This window comes from Rana temporaria, chromosome 1, assembly GCF_905171775.1.
Source record: "Rana temporaria chromosome 1, aRanTem1.1, whole genome shotgun sequence".
Classification (NCBI taxonomy): Eukaryota; Metazoa; Chordata; class Amphibia; order Anura; family Ranidae; genus Rana; species Rana temporaria.
Genome location: NC_053489.1, coordinates 243,601,376 through 243,627,176, shown reverse-complemented (window position 1 = coordinate 243,627,176; position 25,801 = coordinate 243,601,376). Strand labels below are relative to the sequence as shown.

At 43.1% G+C, this 25,801-nt stretch overlaps 1 protein-coding gene across 2 annotated transcripts in view; it reads left to right on the top strand.

The window, feature by feature from the left end:
- The window catches only part of LOC120939869 (rab5 GDP/GTP exchange factor-like), a 35,971-nt gene extending 10,675 nt beyond the window's left edge, over nt 1-25,296 (top strand). For both annotated transcript variants that reach the window (XM_040352278.1, XM_040352287.1), the window contains exons 4-9: nt 1,996-2,141; nt 5,107-5,176; nt 13,837-13,969; nt 14,344-14,435; nt 15,119-15,375; nt 24,767-25,296. In XM_040352278.1, the coding sequence (XP_040208212.1) occupies nt 1,996-2,141; nt 5,107-5,176; nt 13,837-13,969; nt 14,344-14,435; nt 15,119-15,375; nt 24,767-25,069 (1,001 nt within the window). In that variant the 3' untranslated portion in view covers nt 25,070-25,296. The remainder of the gene's footprint in view (nt 1-1,995; nt 2,142-5,106; nt 5,177-13,836; nt 13,970-14,343; nt 14,436-15,118; nt 15,376-24,766) is intronic.
- The last annotated feature ends 505 nt before the right edge of the window (nt 25,297-25,801 follow it).

Here is a 25,801-nt window from a genome sequence, read left to right as displayed (position 1 = left end):
AAAGAGGAAGTAAACCCACTTGTAAGCACCACTCGGGCGGCCGACATCTTTTCTGGCTGTTACTTCCGGCTCTGTGATTGGCCAGAGCAGTGATGACGTCACTCCCGCGCATTCAGGTGGGAGCCGCCAGTCACGGAACGGTCCATTAGGAGCGACACGATCGCAGTTGCTAAAGTGTGCCTGTGCCGTTGTCTACAGCGCATGCGCCGTAATTTTTGTAAATATCTCCTAAACCGTGTAGGTAAGCCTTAATCTAGGCTTACCTGTAGGTTAAAGTGGTTGTAATGGGTTTACAATCACTTTAAGGGGAAAACCATAAAGCACATTCACAAATGTGCTGTAACTTTAACAAATATTTTCATCACAGTTTCCAACACAACAGATTAATTATGGTTTTCTAAAGGTTGTTCCATACCTAGGTGTTGTAAATATAATGCTGGCACATTGTTTTTGTGCTTTAACCTGAACGTGTTTACTGCCTTTTATGTACCAGATACTGTATATTGCATTCTAGTGAAATGCAGACAAAGATATTAACTTGGAATGAACAGGCTACATGTAATTGAATTCTTGAATTGAATTCTTATTGGCTCAGTACATTTACTTGCTTATTTTCAGCATTAGCATATGTACTGTAAAGCTTTTACATTTAAAAATACAGTAATACCTCGGATTGCGAGTAACGCAGTTAACGAGCGTTTCACAATACGAGCTATTATTTAAAAAAAATCCTGACGCGGTTAACGAGTGTTGCCCTGCACTCGAAAACAATCCGTTTCCTGTGTTTCTGAGCCTCTCAGAGGCTTTCCGAGTGGCTGAGTATTTCCGAGTCTCTACGGCACCCCCCCCACCTCTGGCCACATGCGGTACTGCATACAATAGAAGTTATTGTGGAACTAATTATCTTTATTTCCATGGACTTCGATGAGGAAATTCGCTTTGATAAGCGAGTGCTTTGGATTAAAAGCATTTTCTTGGAACGGGTTATGCTCGTAATCCAAGGTTCCACTGTAGATACTAGACTGTTGAATTTCAATGCAGCCTACACCCTTCAATTATTTGCAAATCTATTACACTTAGTCATTACTGTTGGTAATACTAACTGTATTTGAGTCCAGAGATTGATGTGAAGAGTGGTGCAAACTGAGAATATATCCAGTAATGCATGAAACGCACCTTTCTGGCCAAAGTAGTAGCTCTTGACATGATTGTAAATGCACTTTGTTTGTTTTTTAAAATAACAAACAGGTTTATATTTAGCTGCTCTGTACAATGGAATTGCACAGAGTGGCCCCGAACCTCCTCTTCTCCGGTCCCCAGCCAGCGCTCTTGGCTCAACCTCCCTGGTGAGAGCCCCCATAGAAAGCCGCTGTATATGGGGGCACTTTTTTTTTTCAAATGGAGCAGGGCCACCCATTGAGTGAATTTATTTTGGTTCCGTAAAAATTTGCACAGTGTATGGTCAGTTTTATCAGTCAGGTAAAATCGCTTTTGCGCAAACCAATCAATATACATTTATTGCGATTTGTATTACCAGAAATATGTAGAAAAATACATATCGGCCTAGACTGAGAAAAAAAATTGCTTTTTAATAAACAAAATTAGTGATATTTATTATTGCAAAAAGAACAGCTCCACTTAAATTTTTTCCATCCTACAAATGACTTCATATCAGCTGGCAACCCTGGCTGCGCAAGCTAGGGTGACTCCAGTCCTCTTCACTGAGCTCTGTGACTGCAGCGTACTGCATATTCATGGCCTTTTCTCCATAAGCCCTAATAGAAAAGTCATCTCTCTGCAAGTATGCAAAACTTTAAAGTGGTGTCCGGGTTTACTTTAAGAAGAAATTTGGCACATGGTTTGATGTTAAATGACTGTTTGAGGTACTTTTGCATTTAGTGTTGTATTGTGAGAAATGCCATGATAAATTTCTTGAGAGTTTGTATAGTAAAAAGTTATACTATGATTAATATGTATTATTGTATTACTCCACAGGTTCTGTACGCCCTCTTTTCCTCTCCTACCTTCTTTCTCTGGGTCAAGGAAATTTTTCAGACTTTCTGAAAGCCCTTCATAGACCTGATGCACACGAGTTACTGACACATTGCACTAATTTCATTCAAAGGATACAAAATGCAAATGTAAGTCTTTTTTAAATCTAAATAAAAAATAAAACTTGAATTTAAAGCGGGGGTTCACCCGTACATAACACTTTTTCCCCTTAGATGGATGCTCGTTTTGCCTAGGGGAATCGGCTAGTTGTTTTAAAATATGAGCTGTACTTACCCGTTTACGAGATGCATCTCCTCCGCCGCTTCCGGGTATGGGCTGCGGGACTGGGCGTTCCCATTTTGATTGACAGTCTTCCGAGAGGCTTCCGACGGTCGCATCCATCGCGTCACGATTTTCCGAAAGAAGCCGAACGTCGGTGCGCAGTATAGAGCCGCACCGACGTTCGGCTTCTTTCGGCTACTAGTGATGCAATGGATGCGACCGTCGGAAGCCTCTCGGAAGACTGTCAATCAAGAAGGAACGCCCGCTCCCGAAGACCCATACCCGGAAGCGACGGAGAAGATGCATCTCGAAAACGGTAAGTACGGCTCATATTTTAAAACAACTAGGCAATTCCCCTAGACAAAACGAGCAGGAATCTAAGGGGAAAAATTGTTTTATGGGTGAACTCCCGCTTTAATCAGTTTGTTTTGCATAATATTGCTGTTTACTTGTTATACATTTTATGTGAAGTAGTTAAACACTTAAGACCGGGACCAAAATGCAGCTAAAGGACCTTGCCCCTATTTGCGATTCGGCACTGCGTCGCTTTAACTGACCATAGCGCGGTCGTGCGACATGGCTCCCAAACAAAATTGGCGTCATTTTTTTCCCCACAAATAGAGCTTTCTTTTGGTGGTATTTGATCACCTCTGCGGTTTTTATTTTTTGTGCAATAAACAAAAATAGAGCGACAATTTTGAAAAAAATTCAATATTTATTACTTTTAGCTATAATAAATATCCCCCAAAAATATCTAAAAAAAAAAAAATTTTTTACTCCGTTTAGGCCGACCTATTTTTGGTAAAAAATCGCAATAAGCGTTTATCGGTTGGTTTGCGCAAAATTTATAGCGTTTACAAAATGGGGGATAGTTTTGCATTTTTATAAAAAAAATTTTTTTTACTACTAATGGCGGCGATCAGCGTTTTTTTTTTTTTTTTTTTTTTCGTGACTGCGACATTATGGCGGAAACTTCGGCCAATTTTGACACATTTTTGGGACCATTGTCATTTTCACAGCAAAAAGTGCATTTAAAATGCATTGTTTATTGTGAAAATGACAGTTGCAGTTTGGGAGTTAACCACAAGGGGGCGCTAATGGGGTTATGTGTTCCCTGAAGTGTGTTTACAACTGTAGGGGGTGTGGCTGTAGGTGTGACGTCATCGATTGTGTCCCCCTATAAAAGGAATGACATGATCGATGCAGCTGCCACAGTGAAGCACGGGGAAGCCGTGTTTACACACGGCTCTCCCCGTTCTTCAGCTCCAGGGACCCTCCGCTGGTCCCGCGGTCCCGGAGTTTCGGCTGGGTACAGGACGTACATGTGCCCAGCCGTGCCATTCTGCTGACGTATATATATGCAGGAGGCGGTCCTTAAGTGGTTAAAGGGGTTGTAAAGGAATTTCTTCCCTAAATAGCTTCATTTACCTTAGTGGAGTCCTCCTTTACTTACCTCATCCTTCGATTTTGCTTTTAAATGTCCTTATTTCTTCTGAGAAATGCTCACTTCCTGTTCTTCTGTCTGTAACTACACACAGTAATGCAAGGCTTTCTCCCTGGTGTGGAGAAAGCCTCTTGAGGGGGCGAGCAGGAGTGTCAGGACGCCCACTAACACACAGCTCCTTTCTATATCTGCAAAGTAGAGAGTTTCCTGACTTGCCTGCTCACCCCCTCCCCCCTCAAGAGGCTTTCTCCATACCAGGGAGAAAGCCTTACATTACTGTGTGGAGTTAGACAGAAGAACAGGAAGTGAGGATTTCTCAGGAGAAATAAGGACATTTAAAAGCAAAATGGAAGGATGAGATAAGTGAAGGAGGACTGCACTAAGGTAAAGGAAGCTATTTAGGAAAAAAATTACCATTACAACCCCTTTAATCATGTTCAACTGGGCTGTGTTGTAATGACATTTTGATGCTTAACCAAGCAGATTCTTCAGCCGAGTGTCAGGTCACCCGTGGCCAGGTGACAAGTGCACCCCGTTGGGGTCAGGGATGCACCACAGGGTAGTGAACCCTATAGCCGACTGCTGCTACAGAGAGGAAGCGTGAACCCAAGATCACCCAGGAGTCTAAGACCCAGTTTTGTGTTCACCAGAGCCTCTAGTGGTGAGGATGGCCTTGGCCGCAACTGGAACCAGGTCGCGACCCCCGAGATCCCCTAGGTCACACTCCGCAGGGAGAGAGGGGAAGCAGCCAGCAGGACAAACAGTGGTGATGGGTAGGCCGAGGTCAGGGCAACAGGCAGACAAGGGTAACCGAGGACAGGCAAATGGTCAGGGTCACAGGCAAACAGAAGAAGTCAGGGACAGGCCAAAAGATGATAGTAGCACACTTGCAGACAGGAACTTAGCAAATTACACTGTTGAACAGCACTGCAGACCTGTAGTGCAACAGTTAATATAGACTTCCTGGGATGGCCATACAGGAATAGGAAGTGATAAAAAGGGAACCAGAACAGGGTCAGGCCTCTAATGAACAGATGGAAAACACAGGTAAGCTGCCAGGCTATTGCATATCCATGACACTGAGCTACGAGGATAGATAAGCAGCGAGAGGTAATAAAGCTGGATGAGCAAATATTGCCAAAATATATTCATCATGTGTATTCTTCCTTGATCCTTGTGTATTTTTTCCGGGTCTGTGCAGTAATCCAGTGTGAAACGTTGCCTTTGTGCAGGAGCTTCCTGTAATAAAGACCTGTCACTGTTCTCTCTTTCGTGAGGCCTGGGTCGTGGGTAAATAATTTTTTTGTTTATGTGGGTAGGGGTTTGGAAGAAGGGGTCAAGTTTATCAGAACTGTAAGATATAGTTATATATTATGAATGTCTTGCAGAATCTTACAGTGGATAAAAAAGCAGAAGATGTTCAGACTTTATATAGACAAATTGGGGACCACATTCCTGGTGAGTAATTGGATTCTTTGACAACATATGCACATCTATTTTACTTCCTGTTGTAACCCATAAAAATTGTAGCTCACTCCGAACATCAGGCAGATTATTATATGCAGCACACATTTGAGAAGTATACAGATTCTTAGGACTGTTGAGGAAATATATACAGTACAGACCAAAAGTTTTAACACACCTTCTCATTCAAAGAGTTTTCTTTATTTTCATGACTATGAAAATTGTAGATTCACACTGAAGGCTTCAAAACTATGAATTAACACATGTGGAATTATACATAACAAAAAAGTGTAAAACAACTGAAAATATATTTCATATTCTAGGTTCTTCAAAGTAGCCACCTTTTGCTTTGATTACTGCTTGGCACACTCTTGGCATTCTCTTGATGAGCTTCAAGAGGTAGTCACCTTGCGCAGCACCCCATCACTCTCCTTCTTGGTCAAATAGCCCTTACACAGCCTGGAGGTGTGTTTGGGGTCATTGTCCTGTTGAAAAATAAATGATGGTCCAACTAAACGCAAACCGGATGGAATAGCATGCCGCTGCAAGATGCTGTGGTAGCCATGCTGGTTCAGTATGCCTTCAATTTTGAATAAATCCCCAACAGTGTCACCAACAAAGCACCCCCACACCATCACACCTCCTCCTCCATGCTTCACGGTGGGAACCAGGCATGTAGAGTCCATCCGTTCACCTTTTCTGCGTGGCACAAAGACACAGGGGTTGGAACCAAAGGGCCAGATCCACAGCCAGCCGCCGTAACTTATCTTTTCCCATTTAAGTTACACTGCCGGAAAATTTCTACCTAAGTGCCCGATCCACAAAGCACTTACCTAGAAATTTTCAGGTGTGTAACTTAAATTCCGCCGGCGCAAGGCGTTCCTATTCAAATGGGGGCGAGTCCCATTTAAATTAGGCGCGCTCCCGCGCCGGACGTACTGCGCATGCTCATGACGTAATTTTCCCGACGTGCATAGCGCGAAATTACGTTACGCCGAGCTTCGTGAATCGCGCCGGGTCAAAAAAATTGCGTCGGGGGGAAAAAAAAAGATACGGCGGAAAAATAAAAAAAAAATAACAGCGTCGCGGGTAAGAAGGGTCTACTTTTACAAGGTGTAAACAGTTTACACTTTGTAAAAGCAGCCCTAATTTTACACATGCAACTTAATACTTACGGAGAAAAAACGAAGCGTAAAAGCTTCGTGGATCTCCGTAAGTGCTAATTTGCATACCCGAAGCGGCATTTCGACACGAAATGCCCCCAGCGGCGGATGCGGTACTGCATCCTAAGATCCGGCAGTGTAAGTCCCTTACACATGTCGGATCTTCTGCCTATCTTTTGGAAACTGATTCTGTGGATCAGTTCCAAAGATAGAAACAGGGATACGACGGCGTATCAGTAGATACGCCGGCGTATCCCTTTTGGGGATCTGGCCCAAAGATCTCAAGTTTGGACTCATCAGACCAAAGCACAGATTTCCACTGGTCTAATGTCCATTCCTTGTGTTCTTTAGCCCAAACAAGTCTCTTCTGCTTGTTGCTTTTCTTTAGCAGTGGTTTCCTAGCAGATATTCTACCATGAAGGCCTGATTCACACAGTCTCCTCTTAACAGTTCTAGAGATGTGTCTGCTGCAAAAGGTGGCTACTTTGAAGAACCTAGTATATGAAATTTATTTTCAGTTGTTTCACACTTTTTTGTTATGTATAATTCCACATGTGTTAATTCATAGTTTTGATGCCTTCAGTGTGAATCTACAATTTTCATAGTCATGAAAATAAAGAAAACTCTTTGAATGAGGTGTGTCCAAACTTTTGGTCTGTACTGTAGATCAGATATTTAAAAAATACTTCAAAAGTTAATAGTAGACATTAGATGACTGATGATTTTTGCATGATCAGATAATGAAACAAGTGTATGTGGGCCCATTCAGGTTGCATAAACACCCCTGGCCATTTTAGAAGAAAAGAAGGCTGGATGGCCGCACTCCTGTGCAATATCTTTATTCAAGTGCTGGATACAAAGGTGAACTACAGGTATAGGCTTACATGTTTCACACCAAGCTCCATTTTATGAAGGTAGGGTGACACTGGTATCTAGCAATTTGGCTGCATTTTTCAGGCTCTTAACTATTGTCTCTCTATGTTAACACTGGCGCTGGAAAGAAATATATGGTTCTTAAAATCCACTAGATGGCATTAGTCCTATAACAGCCATTTAACCAATCACACTACATCTGGGGAAATAAAAATTCAACTCATTCAGTGACCGGGACGCTTCCTGACGACGTCATCACAACGAAACGTACGTCGAGGCGCATCCCGATCACGTTGCCACTTCCGGTTTCAGTACTCTCAGGCAGTGGAACACACGCCGATTCACAACAGCGTGAGCAAGCGAGGCGGCTGCTTCACAACTCACCTGGTATTACCAAGCCTGTACCTTCAGTGCAGAGGAAAGGCACTTTTAAAGTAAGCGGCCATTTGGCCTATTGTTTTTACATTTCTTTTAAACAAACGGATCTAGGCTATGGTATTGCCTTTTTTCATCTTTTTCTGAGCATCATTGTAGTGGAGCATTTCCTTGGCTTATCCTTCTGGCACCAGTTCAGATTACAGATAAAAATCATATAAAGCCCCACCTGACCTATCTTTTTTAATTAAAGAGGTCATGGTGGTTTGGTAAGTAGGGTGTCGCTGTTTTTAACATTGTGTTTGGCAGTGGTGATGGTGTAACAAATCACAAAACTTCACATTTTATGGACGTTTTTAATACAATTACTGGCTGTTTATTGATGCACGTTTTTGCTATAATTGCAGGCGGTTTATTGATGCACATTGTACACTTGTATATTATTTGTTTTTACTGTCTATGATCATGAAATGATGCACGTTGTTCATTTTTAAATGATTTGATTTCACTGGCTAGTTATGATCATGAATTATTGAGCACTTGCACTTTATTGGTTTACTTCTCATTAGCGCCCCCTTATCAATTTACACCCCCATGGTTATGGTTGTAATGAAGGCTTGTTCAACAGCTATTCGGTGTGTCTGATGGTAGAAAGGTACACCTAATCCGGTTTTTAAAATCTGAAAACCACTTGCAGGTAAAAAAAAGAAATCTGGAGGTGCCTGCATTTACTTACCAAATATTCTTAAAACCCAACTCGGCACTATAAGCCTACTGGTTTTAAATTAGTTGAACACTCCATTTCCTCTAAAACCACCTGATGCTCTGTACACTTCCTTTTTTCACCCCACAAATTTTATTTTTTACATGTTGATGGAAATACAGCGCCACTGTACTTCCCTGCCTGCTAAGCTAATAGCACTGTATGTCTCATGGTGCTTTGGTCGCCTCTCTGCCTTACTTTCCTCTTGGCCATTCACAAAAAGTCAGGATATGCGATTTGTAAATGGTAAGGAGGAGAGGGAGGTGAAGATGTGTCCTCTAATTGGCAGAGATACAGTATTAACGTAATGACAGTTTTTTCGTTCCAAAAAAACTCTTTCGTTTTCCAACTGTTCGCTCTGCCATGAGAGTCCTGGTTCTGATAATACTCTCCTTCAGGGCAGTACTATTTGCCCACTTTCACTCCAGACCCCTCAAGCACAACATTTTGTCACCATGGGTCATCAGTCCAGGCCTTAGGCTGATTTATCTGCCTCAGGGGACCAGGTTGTCCCTGTCTTGGTGGTCCAGGAATCTGGTTCTGGAGTCGGAATTATTTTCTTCCCGTTTTCTAGAAGATCCATATGATGGATTACAGCCTGTTAGGATTGAAGGTCTTGTCTCCACATTAACATTCTGGAACTTCAGGCGATTTGGTTGTTTCTGCAATGGAATTAATCCCAGCTAGAGGGTAATGCTATCTGGATTCAGATGAAGGACCCCACAGCAGTGGCATGCTTCTGGGAGGAACTTTATAGAGGAAGCATAAATCTCGCTACGGCAAGAAAGGTAGAGCAGATCCTGTCCTATTTAGAACTTTATGTGCTAGCCTTGTCTGACTTTACATTGACAGTTGGCAGGTGAACTTCCTTAGCTGGCTGGGCCTAGATCTGGGAGGGGTGGTGTCTACACATGGAGCTGTTGCAGGACCTGTGTCACGGATGGGGGACATTTGATGTAGACCTCCTGATATTCAGGTTTAACAAGAAACTGAATAGGTTTTTCTCCAGTTACAGGGAGCATTTAGCAGAAGTTGTGCATGCTCTGGTGGCTCTGTGGGATCAGTACACCCTAATCTATGCTATTTCCTCAGCAGCAATTCCTTCCTCATCTGCTCCACAGGAACGAGATGTAAAGCATTCTAATCATTCTTATACAGTGCCTTGCAAAAGTATTCACCCCCTTGGCTTTTTACCTATTTTGTTACATTACAGCATTTAGTTTGATGTTTTTTTTTTTTTTTTTTAATCTGAATTATATATGATCTATCGGATCACAATAGTCTACGTTGGTGAAGTAAAATTTGAAAAATGGATATACATAAAACTATTTTTCAAAAATAAAAAACTGATAACTGGCATGTACGTATGTATTCACCCCCTTTGTTATGAAGCCGTACGCTCCATAGAGTTGGGCTTTATGGCAGAGTGGCCAGAAGAAAGCCATTACTTTCAGAAAAAAACTAAATGGCACGTTTTGAGTTTGCAACAAGGCATGTGGGAGACTCCCAAAATGTCTGGAGGAAGGTTCTCTGGTCTGATGAGACTAAAATTAAACTTTTTGACGATCAAAAAAAAAAACACTTTGTCTGGCACAAACCCAACCATCACATCACCCAAAGAACACCATCACTGAAACATGGTACTGGCAGCATCATGCTGTGGGGATGTTTTTCAGCAGTCGGGACTGGGAAACTGGTCAGAGTTGAGGGAAAAATGGATGGTGCTAAATACAGAGATATTCTTGAGCAAAACCTGTACCACTCTGTGATTTGAGGCTAGGACGGAGGTTCACCTTCCAGCAGGACACTGACCCCAAACACACTGCTAAAGCAACACTTGAGTGGTTTAAGGCAAAACATGTAAATGTGTTGGAATGGCCTAGTCAAAGCACAGGCCTCAATCCAATAGAAAATCTGTGGTCAGACTTATATTGCTGTTCACAAGCGCAAACCATACAACTTGAAGGAGCTGGAGCAGTTTTTGCATGGAGGAATGGGCAAAAATCCCAGTGGCAAGCTCATAGAGACTTATCCAAAGCAACTTGGAGCTGTGATAGCCGCAAAAGATGGCTCTACAGAGTATTGATTTTTTTTGTTATTTTGTCCTATTTGTTGTTTGCTTCACAATAAAAATAAAAAAAATCTTCAAAGTTGTGGGCATGTTCTGTAAATTAAAACACAACAAAACACGGAAAATGCCAAGGGGGGTGAATACTTTTGCAAGGCACTGTATCTCCAGTTTGGTCAAGGCAAACGTAGTACTGCAACCTGGTAAGACTCCTAGCGGACGTTCCTTGGGCTCTTCCAGATCATGCACATATTTTGTCTCGTGAACTGATGTACTATCCTGCTTCATGGTACCTAGCTTTGGCAGCATGGCTATTGAAGCCTAGGTTCTAAGGGACATGGGCATCTCTGAATCTGTTCTTCCCACTTTTCTAAAAGCTAGTCAGTTTACTCCTTGCAAGATGTATCATTATACATGGAAGGTATACTTTGCTTAGTGTGAAACATGAGGTTTTTGCTCCAGGAATTTCCCCATGGAATGCACCCTTGCTTTTTTATAGATGGGTCTAGACCAGCATTTGGCCTTCGGCACCACTAAAAGTTTATTCTTCCATCCCCCTGTAGCTTTATTTAATCGTAAGATTTCCCTCCATTTCCAGGATGTATTTTGGGCTGTGAGAGTTTCTTGCAACCACTGCTTCCTCACGAAAGACTAAAGCTCTGTACACACGGCCGAGAATCCCGTCAGGAAAGAAAACATTGGTTTTCCTGACGGGATTCCTGGCAAGCTTTCCTTGCAAAGTTGTGCATACAGACTGCCATTCAAAAGAACCACCGTTCTTTTGAATGGAAAGAACGCAGTGACGTCAGCGACTACGACGAGCCTGCGCTCGTCACATTCGATACCATCGCCGCCATCTTGCTACACCCTACACTACCCTTGTATGCTACCGCGCATGCATCAAAGTCTTTTCGAGCATGCGCGGGTTTACCTGGGGACAGGTAAGCATACACACTCACGGTTTTATCGGCAGGAAGCAGGTTCTCTATTTTTCTCGTCTGGATTCCCGGGAGTTTTCTCGCCGAGAAAGCATACACACGCACGGTTTTCTCGTCAAAAATCTCTTCCAGCAGCTTTCTTGTCGAGAAAACCGTGCGTGTGTACGAGGCTTAACCCTTTCTTTGTTATTGCTCATGGTTTTTGAAAGGCTCAACTAGCTTCTCTTCCACAATTTGTTGCTCGTTGAGTCAGACCATTAATCAAGCATATGGTCCCAAGAATTGGGTGCCACCTTTTTCTGTCAAGGTATACTCTACTAGATCTGTAAGTGCCTTTTGGGCACTTTGGCATCAGGTTGCTCTTTATCAGACTTGGCAATGCTGCCACCTGGTCTTCTGTTTGCATGGTCTAACCAGGTGGATGTTCATGCATAATCTGATACCAGCTTCGGGCAAAAGATCCTTTAGGTGTTGTTTTGAGCTGCAGGAAATCCCCAGTTCTGTTATTTTGTTGGCCTCTTAGCCTTTTGCTTGCTGTATTGCACCCCTCAGTTGGACTGCTTTTGGACATCCCAGCAGTGTATGACTTCCTCTGTTCCTCAATGGATGAGAAAGACATTTTTATTTTTGTACTGGATTTTGTTACCTGGATGCCTGGATACCTCCCCCCTTCTTTTTTACTTTTGGCAGTGTCTGTAGGCTGTAGTATACCTAAATTGTATGACTTCCTATGTCCCTCAATGGACTCAATGTTAATGTGGAGTACAAAAATCCCATTTTCACTTGCATCATATGGGGTTTGCATTCTCCTACTAGTCTATAGAAATGCAAAACCCTAATTAAGCTTGTCAGATTTAGGTCAAAAGGTCAACTGCAGGTCAGATTATCCTGTCAGTGAATTTTGAATAATGTCAGAAGTACGGTATCTCAAATTGATGTCCAACTAATGTCACTGACACATGCCTAAAGCCCATTAACCCAAGCCATAAAATACATGTAAACCCCAGCTGAATGACATTTAGTTTGCTAAAGAAATGTGTGCCATAAACAACTGTCTCTTTTTTTTAAACAAAATACTATTTTCACTTTTTTTTTTTTTCTTTTTTATTCCATAATATCCGCACTGCTGATCTCCTGAAGGTTCTTTACAGCCGCATCCATTCTATATGCATGCACTTTTTTTCTCAGGGTGGGTTTTCTTATGACGGTGATGGAATGTTTATATGTAGTGTGTGTGTGTGTGTGTGAGCATGGCTTGCTTGTAGTTTAATTATGAAGAATGTGTGACGGGGTGACAACACAGGAGTGCAACTGGGAGACCGGGACAGAGCAATGTCATCCTATAACAGGAAGTGCCTGCATAAGGACCTTCATATCAGGTTTAGCCGATGTTTTAACAGCTGCATGTTTAAAATACTGAAAAATGTATTTGAAGTTACCTATGCTTACATGAGATGGGTTTACAAATACTCAGAAGTGCTTTTTCACTCAGTAGAACAGACGTGTGTTAATGAGCCTTAACGTGTTACTAAACCCACAACGGTAAAATCAGTCTAACTAACGAAGGGGTCAGAGTCGGTTCACACTAGGGCGACACGACTTCCAGCGCGACTTTCAGAGGCGACTCCGACACGACTTGAGCATGAACCTAAGGGCGATCTGGGGCGATTTACAACACGACTTGAAGTCGTCTTGAGGACAGGAGACTTTCCAGTGGCCAATCAAACAATCAGCTCTAGGGGAGGGAGGGGGAGGGAGAGGTTTGCCTGAGAAATGTATGTTATCTTCCTGGAAAGTCGCTTCAGTTAAGACAATGATCAGACTTGGATCAGACTTGGAGGCGACTTCCATTGTAATTAATGGGTACAAATCGCCTACAAGTCGGATTGAAGTAGTACAGGAACTTCTTTTGAAGTCGGAGCGACTCGAGTCGTGTGTATTAACACCGCTCCCATTCACTTGCATTGTTTTTCTCGACAGCGCGACTTGGGACGACTTGAGGCGACTTCAAGTCAGATCCCAAGTCGCCCCAGTGTGAACCGGCTCTCAATCCTCTGCATTGTGTAAACATTTTGTTTGATCTTGTATGCACAGATACTCCTCTTCTTCCACTGACTCAAGAGCATGTCCAAATAAGACAGAGCCTTTGGAGTCAGGCTGCACATGCTCAGTTTAGTGTGTATTGCTGGAGAGTTTTTTTTCTTGGGAGAGTGCATGTGATCAGCACAGGGCCAATCAGCGCTGTCCAGACAGAGGGTAAGGGGTCCTCATAGGACAGCTCAGTGCAGTATGAAAACTTTAACCAGACACTGATAGACATCACAAGGCTGCTATATAGTGCTGATGAGAAAAGGTATTTATCAGTTTATATTTACAAAAAATTGCATTTCCATGTTCTGTGTACTGTGGGAGGCCAGATATAGTGAGTGCAGGGTCCTGGGTTTAGTAACACTTGAATTTTGTCTGTTTTTCAGATACATCAGAGGAAAAAGATCAGTTATTGGATAATATTGAGAAACTGGTCATGACTCGTATATACAAGTCGGTTTTCTGTATGCATGATCCACAGGAGGAGCAAAAAGATCTTTCACTTCAGAATCATATTAGGTGAGCGACTATCACTGTGAATTAAAAGCCCTCAGTATTTTACTTCTAATAGAACGACTGACTGCTGATCCTAATGGCCATTGATTTTATTTTGTTTTTGCTGGAGGCAATGAGAAGCAAACCAGATGGTGAAATGGGTGATCTGTAAGTAGAGAGCTTTGTGAAAAGTGTAAGCTGCAGTAATTTGAAACTTGCTGGTTTACTGCATGTATCTAGGGACCATTAGTAATTGACTGCATATAATCTAGTTTTGGGACGTCAACAAAACAGTCACTTGTAGAATATTCTTTATGTATGTATGTATGTATGTATACGTGTGCTGTGTTGGCCATGCATTCTGCAAGTAATCCTTATAGATGGGTTTTCTTTTTTAGGTCACTGAGCTGGATTACTCCTAAGATTCTTCAGTTTTCTTTGTGTGAACAAGATGAAGAAGTCAGTGATCAGATTGCCAGTGCTGTTACAGGTCAGTAGAAAGTATTGTTAGAAAGAAGAGCTCTTGCACATTTTAAAATAAAATAAGGTTTAAATCTCATGTAAATCAAATTTTTATATCATTAGACAGTGTTGGTAAATAATTCAGTTTGCTCTTTCTACATTGTCCACAAAGCCTAGGTTCACACTTATGTGGTGCGGGAAATTACGCAATTTGTGATTTTTTTTTTTCTTACACCGCATTCAAATTGCACTGCGCTTGTGATCTGAAGCAGGTGTCAGTGCAATCTTAACCTCTTCTCACCAACTGCCAATTGGATCTTTAAGAATTCCAAAAGCCGGGAGGTGGGCATTCTGGTCATTTGACCACTGTGATTGGCTGTCACATGATCAGAAAGCTCCCGATTTGAGCTTACCGATCTTCGCAGGCTTCCGTGCTTGGAGCATGCAGGGTGAGCGTGGTTGCATATATGCGCACGGCTGGCATCAAGGGGTTAACAAAAGTACCATGCGATCTGGTTGCAGTGCGGTCCCAAAATTGGTGCATGCACAACTTTGGTGCGATGTGAATAAATCGCACCTCACCAAATTGCAAATGAGTTGAACAGGAATGTGGTTCCTGTGCACTTCACATGTGGTTCAAATTGTACATAAAGCATGTTTTTTGTATATAAAATCAGTTCTTAAAGGTAACCTTTCTCCTTTTACTTATAGCTCTGCTAGAAATGGATTTTAAGAGAGCCCCCCAGGACAAGCTTGCCTGTATGACAAAAGCCTGTGACCACCTTTTTAGGGCCATAGATATTTCTACAAAGGAGCCAGCCACCACTGATGACCTTCTATCGGGTCTGATCTACATCACGATTAAGGCAAACCCACCTCGTCTTTTTTCTAATTTGAAGTATATCACAAGATTCTGCAATCCAAAGAGGCTAATGACGGGAAAGTGTGCCTACTGGTTTACCAACTTTGTGAGTATCTGACAAGCAGGGTCTTTGCCCATTGTTGACAAGTATTTGGGTTGCAAATGCAGCATGTGTTTGACATCAATTTGACACGCTTATGAGATCATTGACAGGTACATTTGATCTGCAGTTTACTACCTTTATGACTCTCATTTTACCTGCAGTAGACATCTTTGTAACCAGCTTCAAGCCACTTTTGCATTCCCATTGACTTTTATGGGGAGAGAAGCAGCCCTGGTGTGAACTCAGCAGCGTTGAAATTGGCCCTTAGTCACTTAAGCAATGTATAGAGCAGTTATGGTGGGCAAAGTACGGGAATCGATTTAAATTGAATGTGTTTGAACATTTGGTCTATACGAAGTGTAAACCTTTTATACTTGGCAATACTGTTTGTGTTTTACAGTACGAGAAATATGTAGGCTGTCACCAGTGCCGGCCCAAGACATTGTGCTGCCTGGTACCAAGAATAAAATGCTGCCCCCCCACAAAAAAAAAAAATTAAGCCCACCAAAATGCCCCCACATCCATTATTTTATATCATGATAACTAAAGTGGACCTATCATGGCTCTATACCTGTATATAGGAGTATAAAGAGGACCTGTTATGGTTGTTTACATATATAGGAGTATAAAAAGGACCTGTTATGGCTCTATTCATGCAATTAGCCCCACAGTGGAGCAGAACGGGAGGAGCGGTCGGGCGGCAATTAGCCCCACAGTGGCGCGGAAAGTGGAGCTGGCGGAATAGAATGGCCGGCGGGTGGCAATTTGCCACCCCCCTGAAAGTGCCGCCTGGTACAATGGTACCATCGGGTCCCATGGTAGGGCCGGCCCTGGCTGTCACTCTTCTCTTGAAAATGCTAGTTGTCTGTCTTTATGTTAATTGAAAGCTTCAAAACTTGACTCGCTAACCTGGAACAAGTATTTAGGTTAGGAGTTCACACCCATTTATTAATATACAATGTTTAAGTACTATACACTCACTGGCCACTCTATTAGGTACACATTGCTAGTACCGGGTTGGACCCACTTTTTCCTTCAGAACTGCCCTAATTCTTTGTGGCATAGATTCAACAAGGTGTTGGAAACATTCCTCAGAGATTTTGGTCCATATTGACATGATGGCATCACGCAGTTGCTGCAGATTTGTTGGCTGCACATCCATGATACGATCTCCTGTTCTACCACATCTTAAAGGTGCTCTATTGGATTGAGATCTGGTGAGTGTGGAGGCCATTGGAGTACAGTGACCTCCTTGTCATGTTCAAGAAACCAGTGGTGAGATGATTTGAGCTTTGTGACATGAAGTATTAGCCTGCTGGAAGGAGCCATCAGAAGATGAGATGGGTACACTGTAGTCATAAAGGGATGGACACAGTCTGCAACAACACTCATTTAACCACTTCCCGCCCGGCCTATGGCCGATTTACGTCCGGGAAGTGGTTATGAAATCCTGACAGGACGTTCTAGAACGTCCTGCAGGATTTCATGCCGCGCACGCCCGTGGGGGCGCGCATCGCGGCGATCGGTGATGCGGGGTGTCAGTCTGACACCCTGCATCTCCGATCTCGGTAAAGAGCCTCCGGCGGAGACTCTTTACCACGTGATCAGCCGTGTCCAACCACGGCTGATCACGATGTAAACAGGAAGAGCCGTCGATGGCTCTTCCTCACTCGCGTCTGACAGACGCGAGTAGAGGATAGCCGATCGGCGGCTCTCCTGACAGGGGGGGTTAGCGCTGATTGTTTATCAGCGCAGCCCCCCCTCGGATCGCCACACTGGACCACCAGGGATGCCCACCCTGGAGCACCAGGGTGGGCAAAAAAAAAAAAATGGCAGAAAAAAAAAAAAAAGTCTAAAAAATAAAAAAAAAAAGCATAAAGAAAAAAGATGCCAGTCAGTGCCCACAAATGGGCACTGACTGGCAACCTGACACAAATCAGTGCTGCCACCCCAGTGTCCATCAGCGCCACCCCAGTGTCCATCAGTGCCACCCCACAGTGCCCATCCATGCCCAGTGCCCACCTATCAGTGCCCATCTGTGCCACCCATAAGTATCCATCTGTGCCGCCTATGTGTGCCCATCTGTGCCGCCTATGTGTGCCCATCAGTGCCGCCTATGTGTGCCCATCAGTGCCGCCTATGTGTGCCCATCAGTGCCGCCTATGTGTGCCCATCAGTGCCGCCTATGTGTGCCCATCAGTGCCGCCTATGTGTGCCCATCAGTGCCGCCTATGTGTGCCCATCAGTGCCGCCTATGTGTGCCCATCAGTGTCGCATACCAGCGCCGCCAATCAGTGTCACCTCATCTGTGCCCGTCAGTACTACCTCATCGATGTCCATCAGTGCCATCTCATCGGTGCCCATTAGTGCCGCCATATCAGTGCCCGTAATTGAAAGAGAAAACTTATTTACAAAAAAATTAACAGAAAAAAATAAAAACATAATTTTTTTTCCAAATTTTCAGCCTATTTTTAGTTGTTGCGCAAAAAAAAAATCGCAGAGGTGATTGAATACCACCAAAAGAAAGCTCTATTTGTGGGGAAAAAAGGACGCCAATTTTGTTTGGGTACAGTGTAGCATGACCGCGCAATTGCCATTCAAAGTGCGACAGTGCTGAAAGCTGAAAATTGGCTTGGGCGGGAAGCTGCGTAAGTACCTGGTATGGAAGTGGTTAAACAATGCTCAGTTTGTACTAAGGGGCCCAAAGTGTGCCAAGCAGTGGCCCCTCCCTCTTCTTGTAAGCCACACCCCTTATATAATCCACCTACTCCGTCCCCTGTATTCCACTTGCTTTCACTCATAGTTTCAGGAGTATACAGCTCAGCATCACAGGACAGAGTATATAGCCTAAGCGTCACAGGACAGAGTATATAGCCCAAGCATCAAAGTATATAGCGCAGCCTTACAGATCGGCACAAAACAAACTGAAAAATTACACTGTTAGAAATGAGGGGTTCCCTCCATAATGAAGGGGTTCCCACCTGTAAATAGCATGTATCTGCATTCTGCACCCTGTAAATAGCACATATCTGCATTCTGCACCCTGTAAATAGCACATATCAGCACCCTGTAAATAGCACGTATCTGCATTCTGCAACCCCCCCCCCCCCCAAATCAGATCAGCTACAGTGCTACACTATACACATGGCAGGGGGGTGATGGACACAGCAATCAACCCCCCCCAGACTAACCCAGACTAACACAGGGTGGCAGGGCAGACAGACACACTCCTCCAGGCTCCAGCCTCTTCTTCTTCTTCTTACAAGTACAACACTACTACAAGTCCCAGCATTAAAAAAAAAAAAGGCATGACCACTCATCCTCCTTGTAGTTCTCCATTGTTTCCTGGGGCTCAGGTGCATGCTATCCACCATCTTTGTCCAGTTTTCTCTCAGTTCTGGGACTTGTAGTCCCATAGAAGGTGTATTGCATGCACCTGAGCCCCAGGAGAAGATGGGGAACTACATGTCCCAGCAGGTTATAATATAAGGCTCCGAGTTGGATGGGTGTCCAGACATCCATCCACCTCTGAGCTTTATATTTTAACCTGTTGGGACTTGTAGTTCTCCATCTTCTCCTGGGGCTCAGGTGCATGCAATCCACCATCTTTGTCCAGTTTTTCTCACTGCTGGGACTTGTAGTCCCATAGATGGTGGATTGCATGCACCTGAGCCCCAGGAGACGACGGAGAACTACAAGTCCAGCAGGTTATACATACAATAAGGCTCTGAGGTTGATGGGTGTGGATGGCATGCACCTGAGCCCAGGAGAAGATGGGGAACTACAAGCCCCAGCAGGTTATAATATAAGGCTCTGAGGTGGATGGATGTCCGGACACCCATCCACCTAGGAGCCTTATATTATAACCTGCTGGGACTTGTAGTTCCCCATCTTTTCTTTTCTTCTCCATGAGCCCCAGGAGAAGATGGAGAACTACAAGTCCCAGCAGTCTAACTACAATAACAGGCTCTGAGGTGGATGGGTGAACATGCAGTGCAGGATTGGCTTGATCGCCCCCAAAGTCATCAGCCCGTGCACTGCACGGGCTGATGACTTTGGGGGCGATCAAGCCAATCCATATTTAATTCACAAGTGACGTGACACGACCGAGGCATCCATCGGCCTTTGTGGATGCTTAAAAGTCCTGCATTCCCTATGTTTGGGTTCAAAAGGTGGTGTTCAAAATTTTCCAGTCATTACACATTGCCTGAACGATCTCCATTTTCTGGTCTCTTGAAACAAAGGGTCAATGCTCCAGTACATGCTGCTGAATGCTTTCAGGGGTTTTGAAATCAACCTTTACTCTGTTCCCAAGCCCAAAGGGAATGTTTGCCCATTTTTTGGACCTCAAAACCTTAAAGTAGAATTTCCAGCCTTTATAAAAATTGGTCTTAAAAACACTTCCTTACCCCTCCTAACATTTATGCGGACCAACCTGTGTAAGAAAGATCTGTTCCATTTTCTTGTTCAGTAATTTTTTTTTTATTAGGTTTTTAATATATAACAGGGTGAGCACCAAATACACCCACGCAGGGGCTCAGAAAGGAAACTGCACAGAACGGTAAACATGTCAAGGTGCTGAATATGGCCAGACAATAGAACATGTAAACAAATGAATGGGAAGACCAAGAGGAATACCTTGTAATGTGAATCAAAGAATACAGAATTGTGTGCTTCCTGTTCTAAGTACAACCCAAATTAAGAGAAAAGAGAAGGGAAACAAGGGGTTAAAGACCCCAAGAGTTGAAGAAAGAATGAAATGGGGGGGGGGGGCGGGGTAAGGAAGGGGAAACAGGGAACTGTCATAGGCGACCAGTACAGGCCGGGTTTAATGAGGAAAAGGAGTACTTAAGCCAAGGTTCCCAAATTTTGAGGAGCCTGGAATTCTACTTTAAAAGCTTACATTCATGTTCAAAAATTCCAGAATGAATTGACAATTTCCATTATTGCCTCTGCATCAAGGAGACCTTCTGGCCTAGGTGGACCTAGAGGATGCTTACTTGCATGTACCCATCTTTTCGACGCTTTCTGCACTTTGTGGTGGGGCCTCTGCACTACAGGGTCATGGCCCTTTCATGCGGCTTGTCTTTAGCACCTCGAGGTCCAGTTCATTCAACTTTACTTACCCTAAAGAACCCTTAAAATAAATTTCAGCTTTTGGGGGAATCCCTGCTAAAGAAAATAATTTGGGGTCATTGGGAAAATGCCCCAAAACTGATGGTCAGTGGGGAGAATGCCACCTTTACAGATCACTAAAAAGATCATTGGCATTATGTAGCTCAGTGGTTCTCAACCTTTCTAGTGTCGTGACCCCTTGATAACATTTCACAAATTGTGGGGACCCCTAGCAGTAAAATTATTTTCGTAGCATGGAACCCGTACTACAGTGGTGTCTCGCAGCAGTGACACCTATGCTAAAATTAGGAGATGGGGTCTCCTCCAGCCCCTCCCACCTCACAATCCTCACCAGTCAGCGGATCTCTAGTCTACTGCCCCCCAGCCATGCCCTGAACTGAATGGGCGGCTGTGAAGAGGCTGGGTGGGTGGCCGCGGGCTCTGGGAACAGCCTAACTGGGTGGCCGAGGAAAGGCTGGGAGAGCGGTGTGGGCTTAAGAAACGGGCCAGGATTTGGTGACCCCTGGCAAATCATCATTCGACCCCCAGGTTGAGAACCACTGATGTAGCTGGTTGTGCCAACTGGCATTGGGCCTGGACCTATGCAAGCACCATCGAATGGAGGGTCAGTCAGTCACAGCTCAAGAAACCCCCAGTAACCTCTGGAGAAACACTGGGGTTCCACAGAACCCTGGTTGAAAATGTCTGCTGTAGACCATGAGCCTCAAAGATGAGAGGTCATCTGTAGTCTGGCAGTTGCTGCTCTACCTTACCACATGCTGGTACACAGGCTGACTTACAAGTGTGAGTAAATGTATCACATACTGTAGCAAATCCTTAAACGAGAAGTCTAGCCTGAGCTTGTTTGTCTGGGCTTCTCCTATGGGTCACAGGAGTGCAATCCGTTTTGCACTCCTGTGACCTGTTTTCAGCAGTGGACTGAAGTCTGCTTTCTGCTGACATCAAAGGAATCGGTCCAGACACCTGTCTTAGCCTCTCGGCGTGCCGCTGAGAGGTTCAGATGGCCGCACTCCGCCCTTCCACAGCTCAGCGCTTCAGTAAGCATGGCGGGGTTAGAGCGGAGAGCTGCTGATTGACCGCCAACAGCTCTCCTCTCTGGGAGCTGAAAAAACTGAGCCATCGGCAGTGTTCCACTTCTCTTTTAAGAATAATAAAAAAAAGACAGGACTTTGTGGTTTTAGTTGTTCAGGGGCTAAAAGACAAAGCATGATCAGCATAATTTCCAGGGCAACATTGACAGGGCAGCATTGTTGAACCTCAGGGGGCCCCTCGCCTGTCCCTCTGCTCCAAGATATCAGGAACATCTTTGCTACATGATACATTTTTAACAGAATATTTAAAATATGGTTTCCTGTGAACAGATGGAACCTCCTTTCCTTGTTCCCAAGGGATAATCTTGTGTCATTTGCAAAGGCTACAGACAATAACATAATGGCTTTAAATTGAATAGTGACATGCCCACTGTCATAGATTTTCTCAGTTTAAATGGGTTGTGACATTTATAAATGGATGTAGCTATTTCGAATAAAAGAACTGCTGTTCTGAAGTTGGCATACTATGATATTTCAATGGTATTAATATTTGTAATGATAATAATCAATCTGATTTATGTTTATTTTATGTGTCTTATATTTTTTCCAAGCGGTCCAGCAATGTTGACAGTAGTTGCTGGAGGGAATCATCCCTTTTTATACATTTCCTAAATGTCCAGGTCTAATTTGTTTACCTAAATACATTTTACAGTTTTTAACCACTTCAGCCCCTGGCCTATTCTGACACATCTTATATAAGTCTAAAAATCTACTTGTTTTATTTTGCTACAAAATTTCTTAGAAAATGACTTAGAACACTCGAATATTATATATATTTTTTAGTGGCGGAATAAAATGGTGGGTGTTGCAGATTTTTATATCTCAAGATGTTTGCGCATCGGTTTTTCAAACACGATTTTGATGCAGAAAAACACTATATAATACCCAATTGTTTGGTAAAATGTCAAACTTTAAAACTGCGAACGCTCTTGGAACGGCGCCAAACTACGGTACTTAAAAAATCTCCATAGGTGACACTTTATAAGCATTTACAGGTTACCATTCTAGAGTTACACAGGAAGCCGGTGCTAGAATTATTGATCTTGCTAAAACCTCATGTGTAGTGCGAACACCATTTACATACGCATGTGCAACCTACAGATATGGGTGGATGGATGAGACAAACCACTTAAGGGTGGATTTACACCTATGCATTTTTAGTGCTTTTTGCATTTTGCACTACAGAATGTGTAGTAAATGGACTGTAGTGAAAATCTGCAAAAAGGACTAAAACTGCATAGGTGTGAATCCAGCCTAACACAGAGATCCAGACGTTTTTGTGTTTAATAAAAGTCAGTAGCTACAAAAGGTGTAGCTGCTGACTTTTAATAAACACACATTCTCTTGTGCCAGGATCTAGCGACGCAACCGCCCAAACCCACGGTTCTCTCCCTTGCCTCTCTCCGGCACCAGCATTACAAGTGTGGGCACTAAGGTTGCCACCTCATCCCTTTAAAACAGAACACATATTAATTACACAGGTTCTGTGGCTGATTAAGGTGGTAATTAAACTCAAGTGGAGCCTTATCTAATTTAAATTAGCCTCAGAACCTGTGTAATTCATATGTGTTCTGTTTTAAAGGGATGAGGTGACAACCCTAGTGGGCACCCAGCTAACTGCGCATGCTCCAGTTGTGCTGCGTCTTCTCAGTGGCCTGGCAATCTTCTGGGACCTGTGACGTGTCGCCTAGGCTGCCTTAGCGGAAGTGTGAGAGGGATACCTGTCAAAACAAGTCCCCCCCCCCTCCAAAAAAAATTACATGCCAAATGTGGCATAGAAGGGGTTAAGGAGTGCTTAAAGCAGAACTTCCACTTTTGGGTGGAGTTCCAATTTAGCACTGGCATGAGTGATTAACCACTTGACCTCCAGAAGATTTACCCCCTCTTCATGACACGTCCCCACAAATAGAGCTTTCGTTTGGTGGTATTTGATCACCACTGCGTTTTTTATTTTTTGTGCTATAAACAAAAATAGACTGACAATTTTGAAAAAAATAAATCAATTTTTTACTTTGTTTTTAAACACATCCAATAAAAAAAAGAAAAAAAAATGTATTCATAAATTTAGACCAATATGTATTCTGCTACACGTTTTTGGTTAAAAAAAATCCCAATAAGCGTATAATGATTGGTTTACGCAAATGTTATAGCATCTGCAAACTATGGGATATATTTATAGACTTTTTATTTATTTTTAATAATAGTAATGGCAGCGATCAGCGACTTATAGCGGGACTGCGATATTGCAGCGGACAATCAGACATTAACTGACACTTTGCAGGAACCAGTGACACCAGTATAATGATCAGTGCTAAAAAATATGCACTGTCACTGTACTAGTGAAACTGGCTGGGAAGGGGTTAAACATCCAGGGTTAACTGTGTGCCTAGCCAGTGTCTGTGTTTACTATGTGTACTGCTTTTATTAAGGGAAGTGATACATTTTTAGTAACTGCTTTGCAGGAAAACAAAAGCCATCCCTTCCCCTGTGAGAACGAAACTCTGCCTTGTCTACATAGACGGAAGCAGCCACATCTAATGCTTAAAAAGCTGCACTATATTACATTTTTGGTTTTGGGTTTAATACCACTTGCCGACTGCCTAATTGTAAATGTAGGTCATTACTTTTGACTTTAAATACCAGGGTTATGGCAGCAGCAGAGGGCAGCAAGAGAGGGAGATTTTTAAGTACCGTAGTTTGTCGCCATTCCGAAATTTTAAAGCATGACATGTTTGGTATCCATTTACTTGGCGTGACATCATCTTTCACATTATGGAAAAAATTGGGCTAACTTTTACTGTTCATTATGTAATACTCGCCTGAGATTGAAACCCCCGCTGCGGTGCCCGTACAAAGCACTGGCCGGCAACATCGCTCCCGGAGTTACTTCCGGGTATTGCGGGCTCCGGTGCTGTGATTAGCCAGAGCTGTGGGTAACGGCACACTCACTGAAGCAAGGGCTACGTGTGCTGATGACGTCGGCACATGCAGATACAGGGGATATCTTCTAAACCGTGGTTTAGGAGATAACCTGGGTAGCTTCAGGTAAGCCTAGCAAAAAGTGGATTGTAAGGGTTTACAACCACTTTAAAACAGGCTACTATATGAGTTGTATAGGTGAATTGTCATTACTGTGTGAAAAATAATCATGCTGTTCTTCTATCTAGTGTTCTGCATCCTCTTACATTGAGACTATGAATTTTTCATCTCTGGGGCTCACGGAAGAAGAGTTCAATCATATAATGCAGCAGAAAAGATGTGACTTTGCTGGAAGTAATATACAGGGCACAGTGCAGAAGATGGAGGAAAACAAGCAGCTTTTGGTGGACCTGCAGTACCGCCAGGAGGTTCTGATCCAAAAGGCAGAGTGCCTGCTTAGAGAAATTAAAGCTTGGCCTGTGTCTCTACAAGGTGAAGTCCAGGAACTCCTGCACAAGTTCCCTCTGGATATTAAGCATCAGACAAACTAAAAGCAGTGCTTGGTCCTTGAAGAAATGTGAACTATTTATGCTGCTACTGACTGGGGCTGCCTAATGAAGGAAATGTTTGACGTTTATGAAACTGTCTGTTTTTCTGCATTTTAGACTTGTTTATTAACACTAATACCATTTTATAATATCCCTGTTGTAAAAAAAATCAGAGCTGAAATGTTTATTCTAAGCCATATTTAAGTTATTAAAATATCTGATCAAATTAAGTGCAACTTTATTACTTTTCAGTAATCTTCTCCTGTAGGATAACACATTGAATCAGTACTACAGTTTAACTTTAACTGGCTTCAAATGTGTGACCTCACATTAGGCAGTAGTGATGATGACATACTTTGGATGGCAGCTGGAGGTGACAAAAATTGTTCTATAAATGTGTATACTGCTAGTACTCCAATTTTGCACAGGTCCTCACAGTTGGCCTTAGCTCTATGTAAAATCATCGAAAACTCAGGCTAATTGAGCAGTGATTAAACAAAATAATTTGTTAAAGCCTAACTCCGGGTTTACTTGCACTTTAACCACTTGACATCCCGGCCTGTTTTGGCACTTTTCTCCTTCATGTAAAAATCAAAATTTTTCCCTAGAAAATTAATCAGAACCCCCAAACATTATATATATTTTTTTAGCAGACACCCTAGGGAATAAAATGGCGGTCATTGCAACTTTTTTTCTTGCACGGTATTTGCGCAATAATTGTTCAAATGCCTTTTT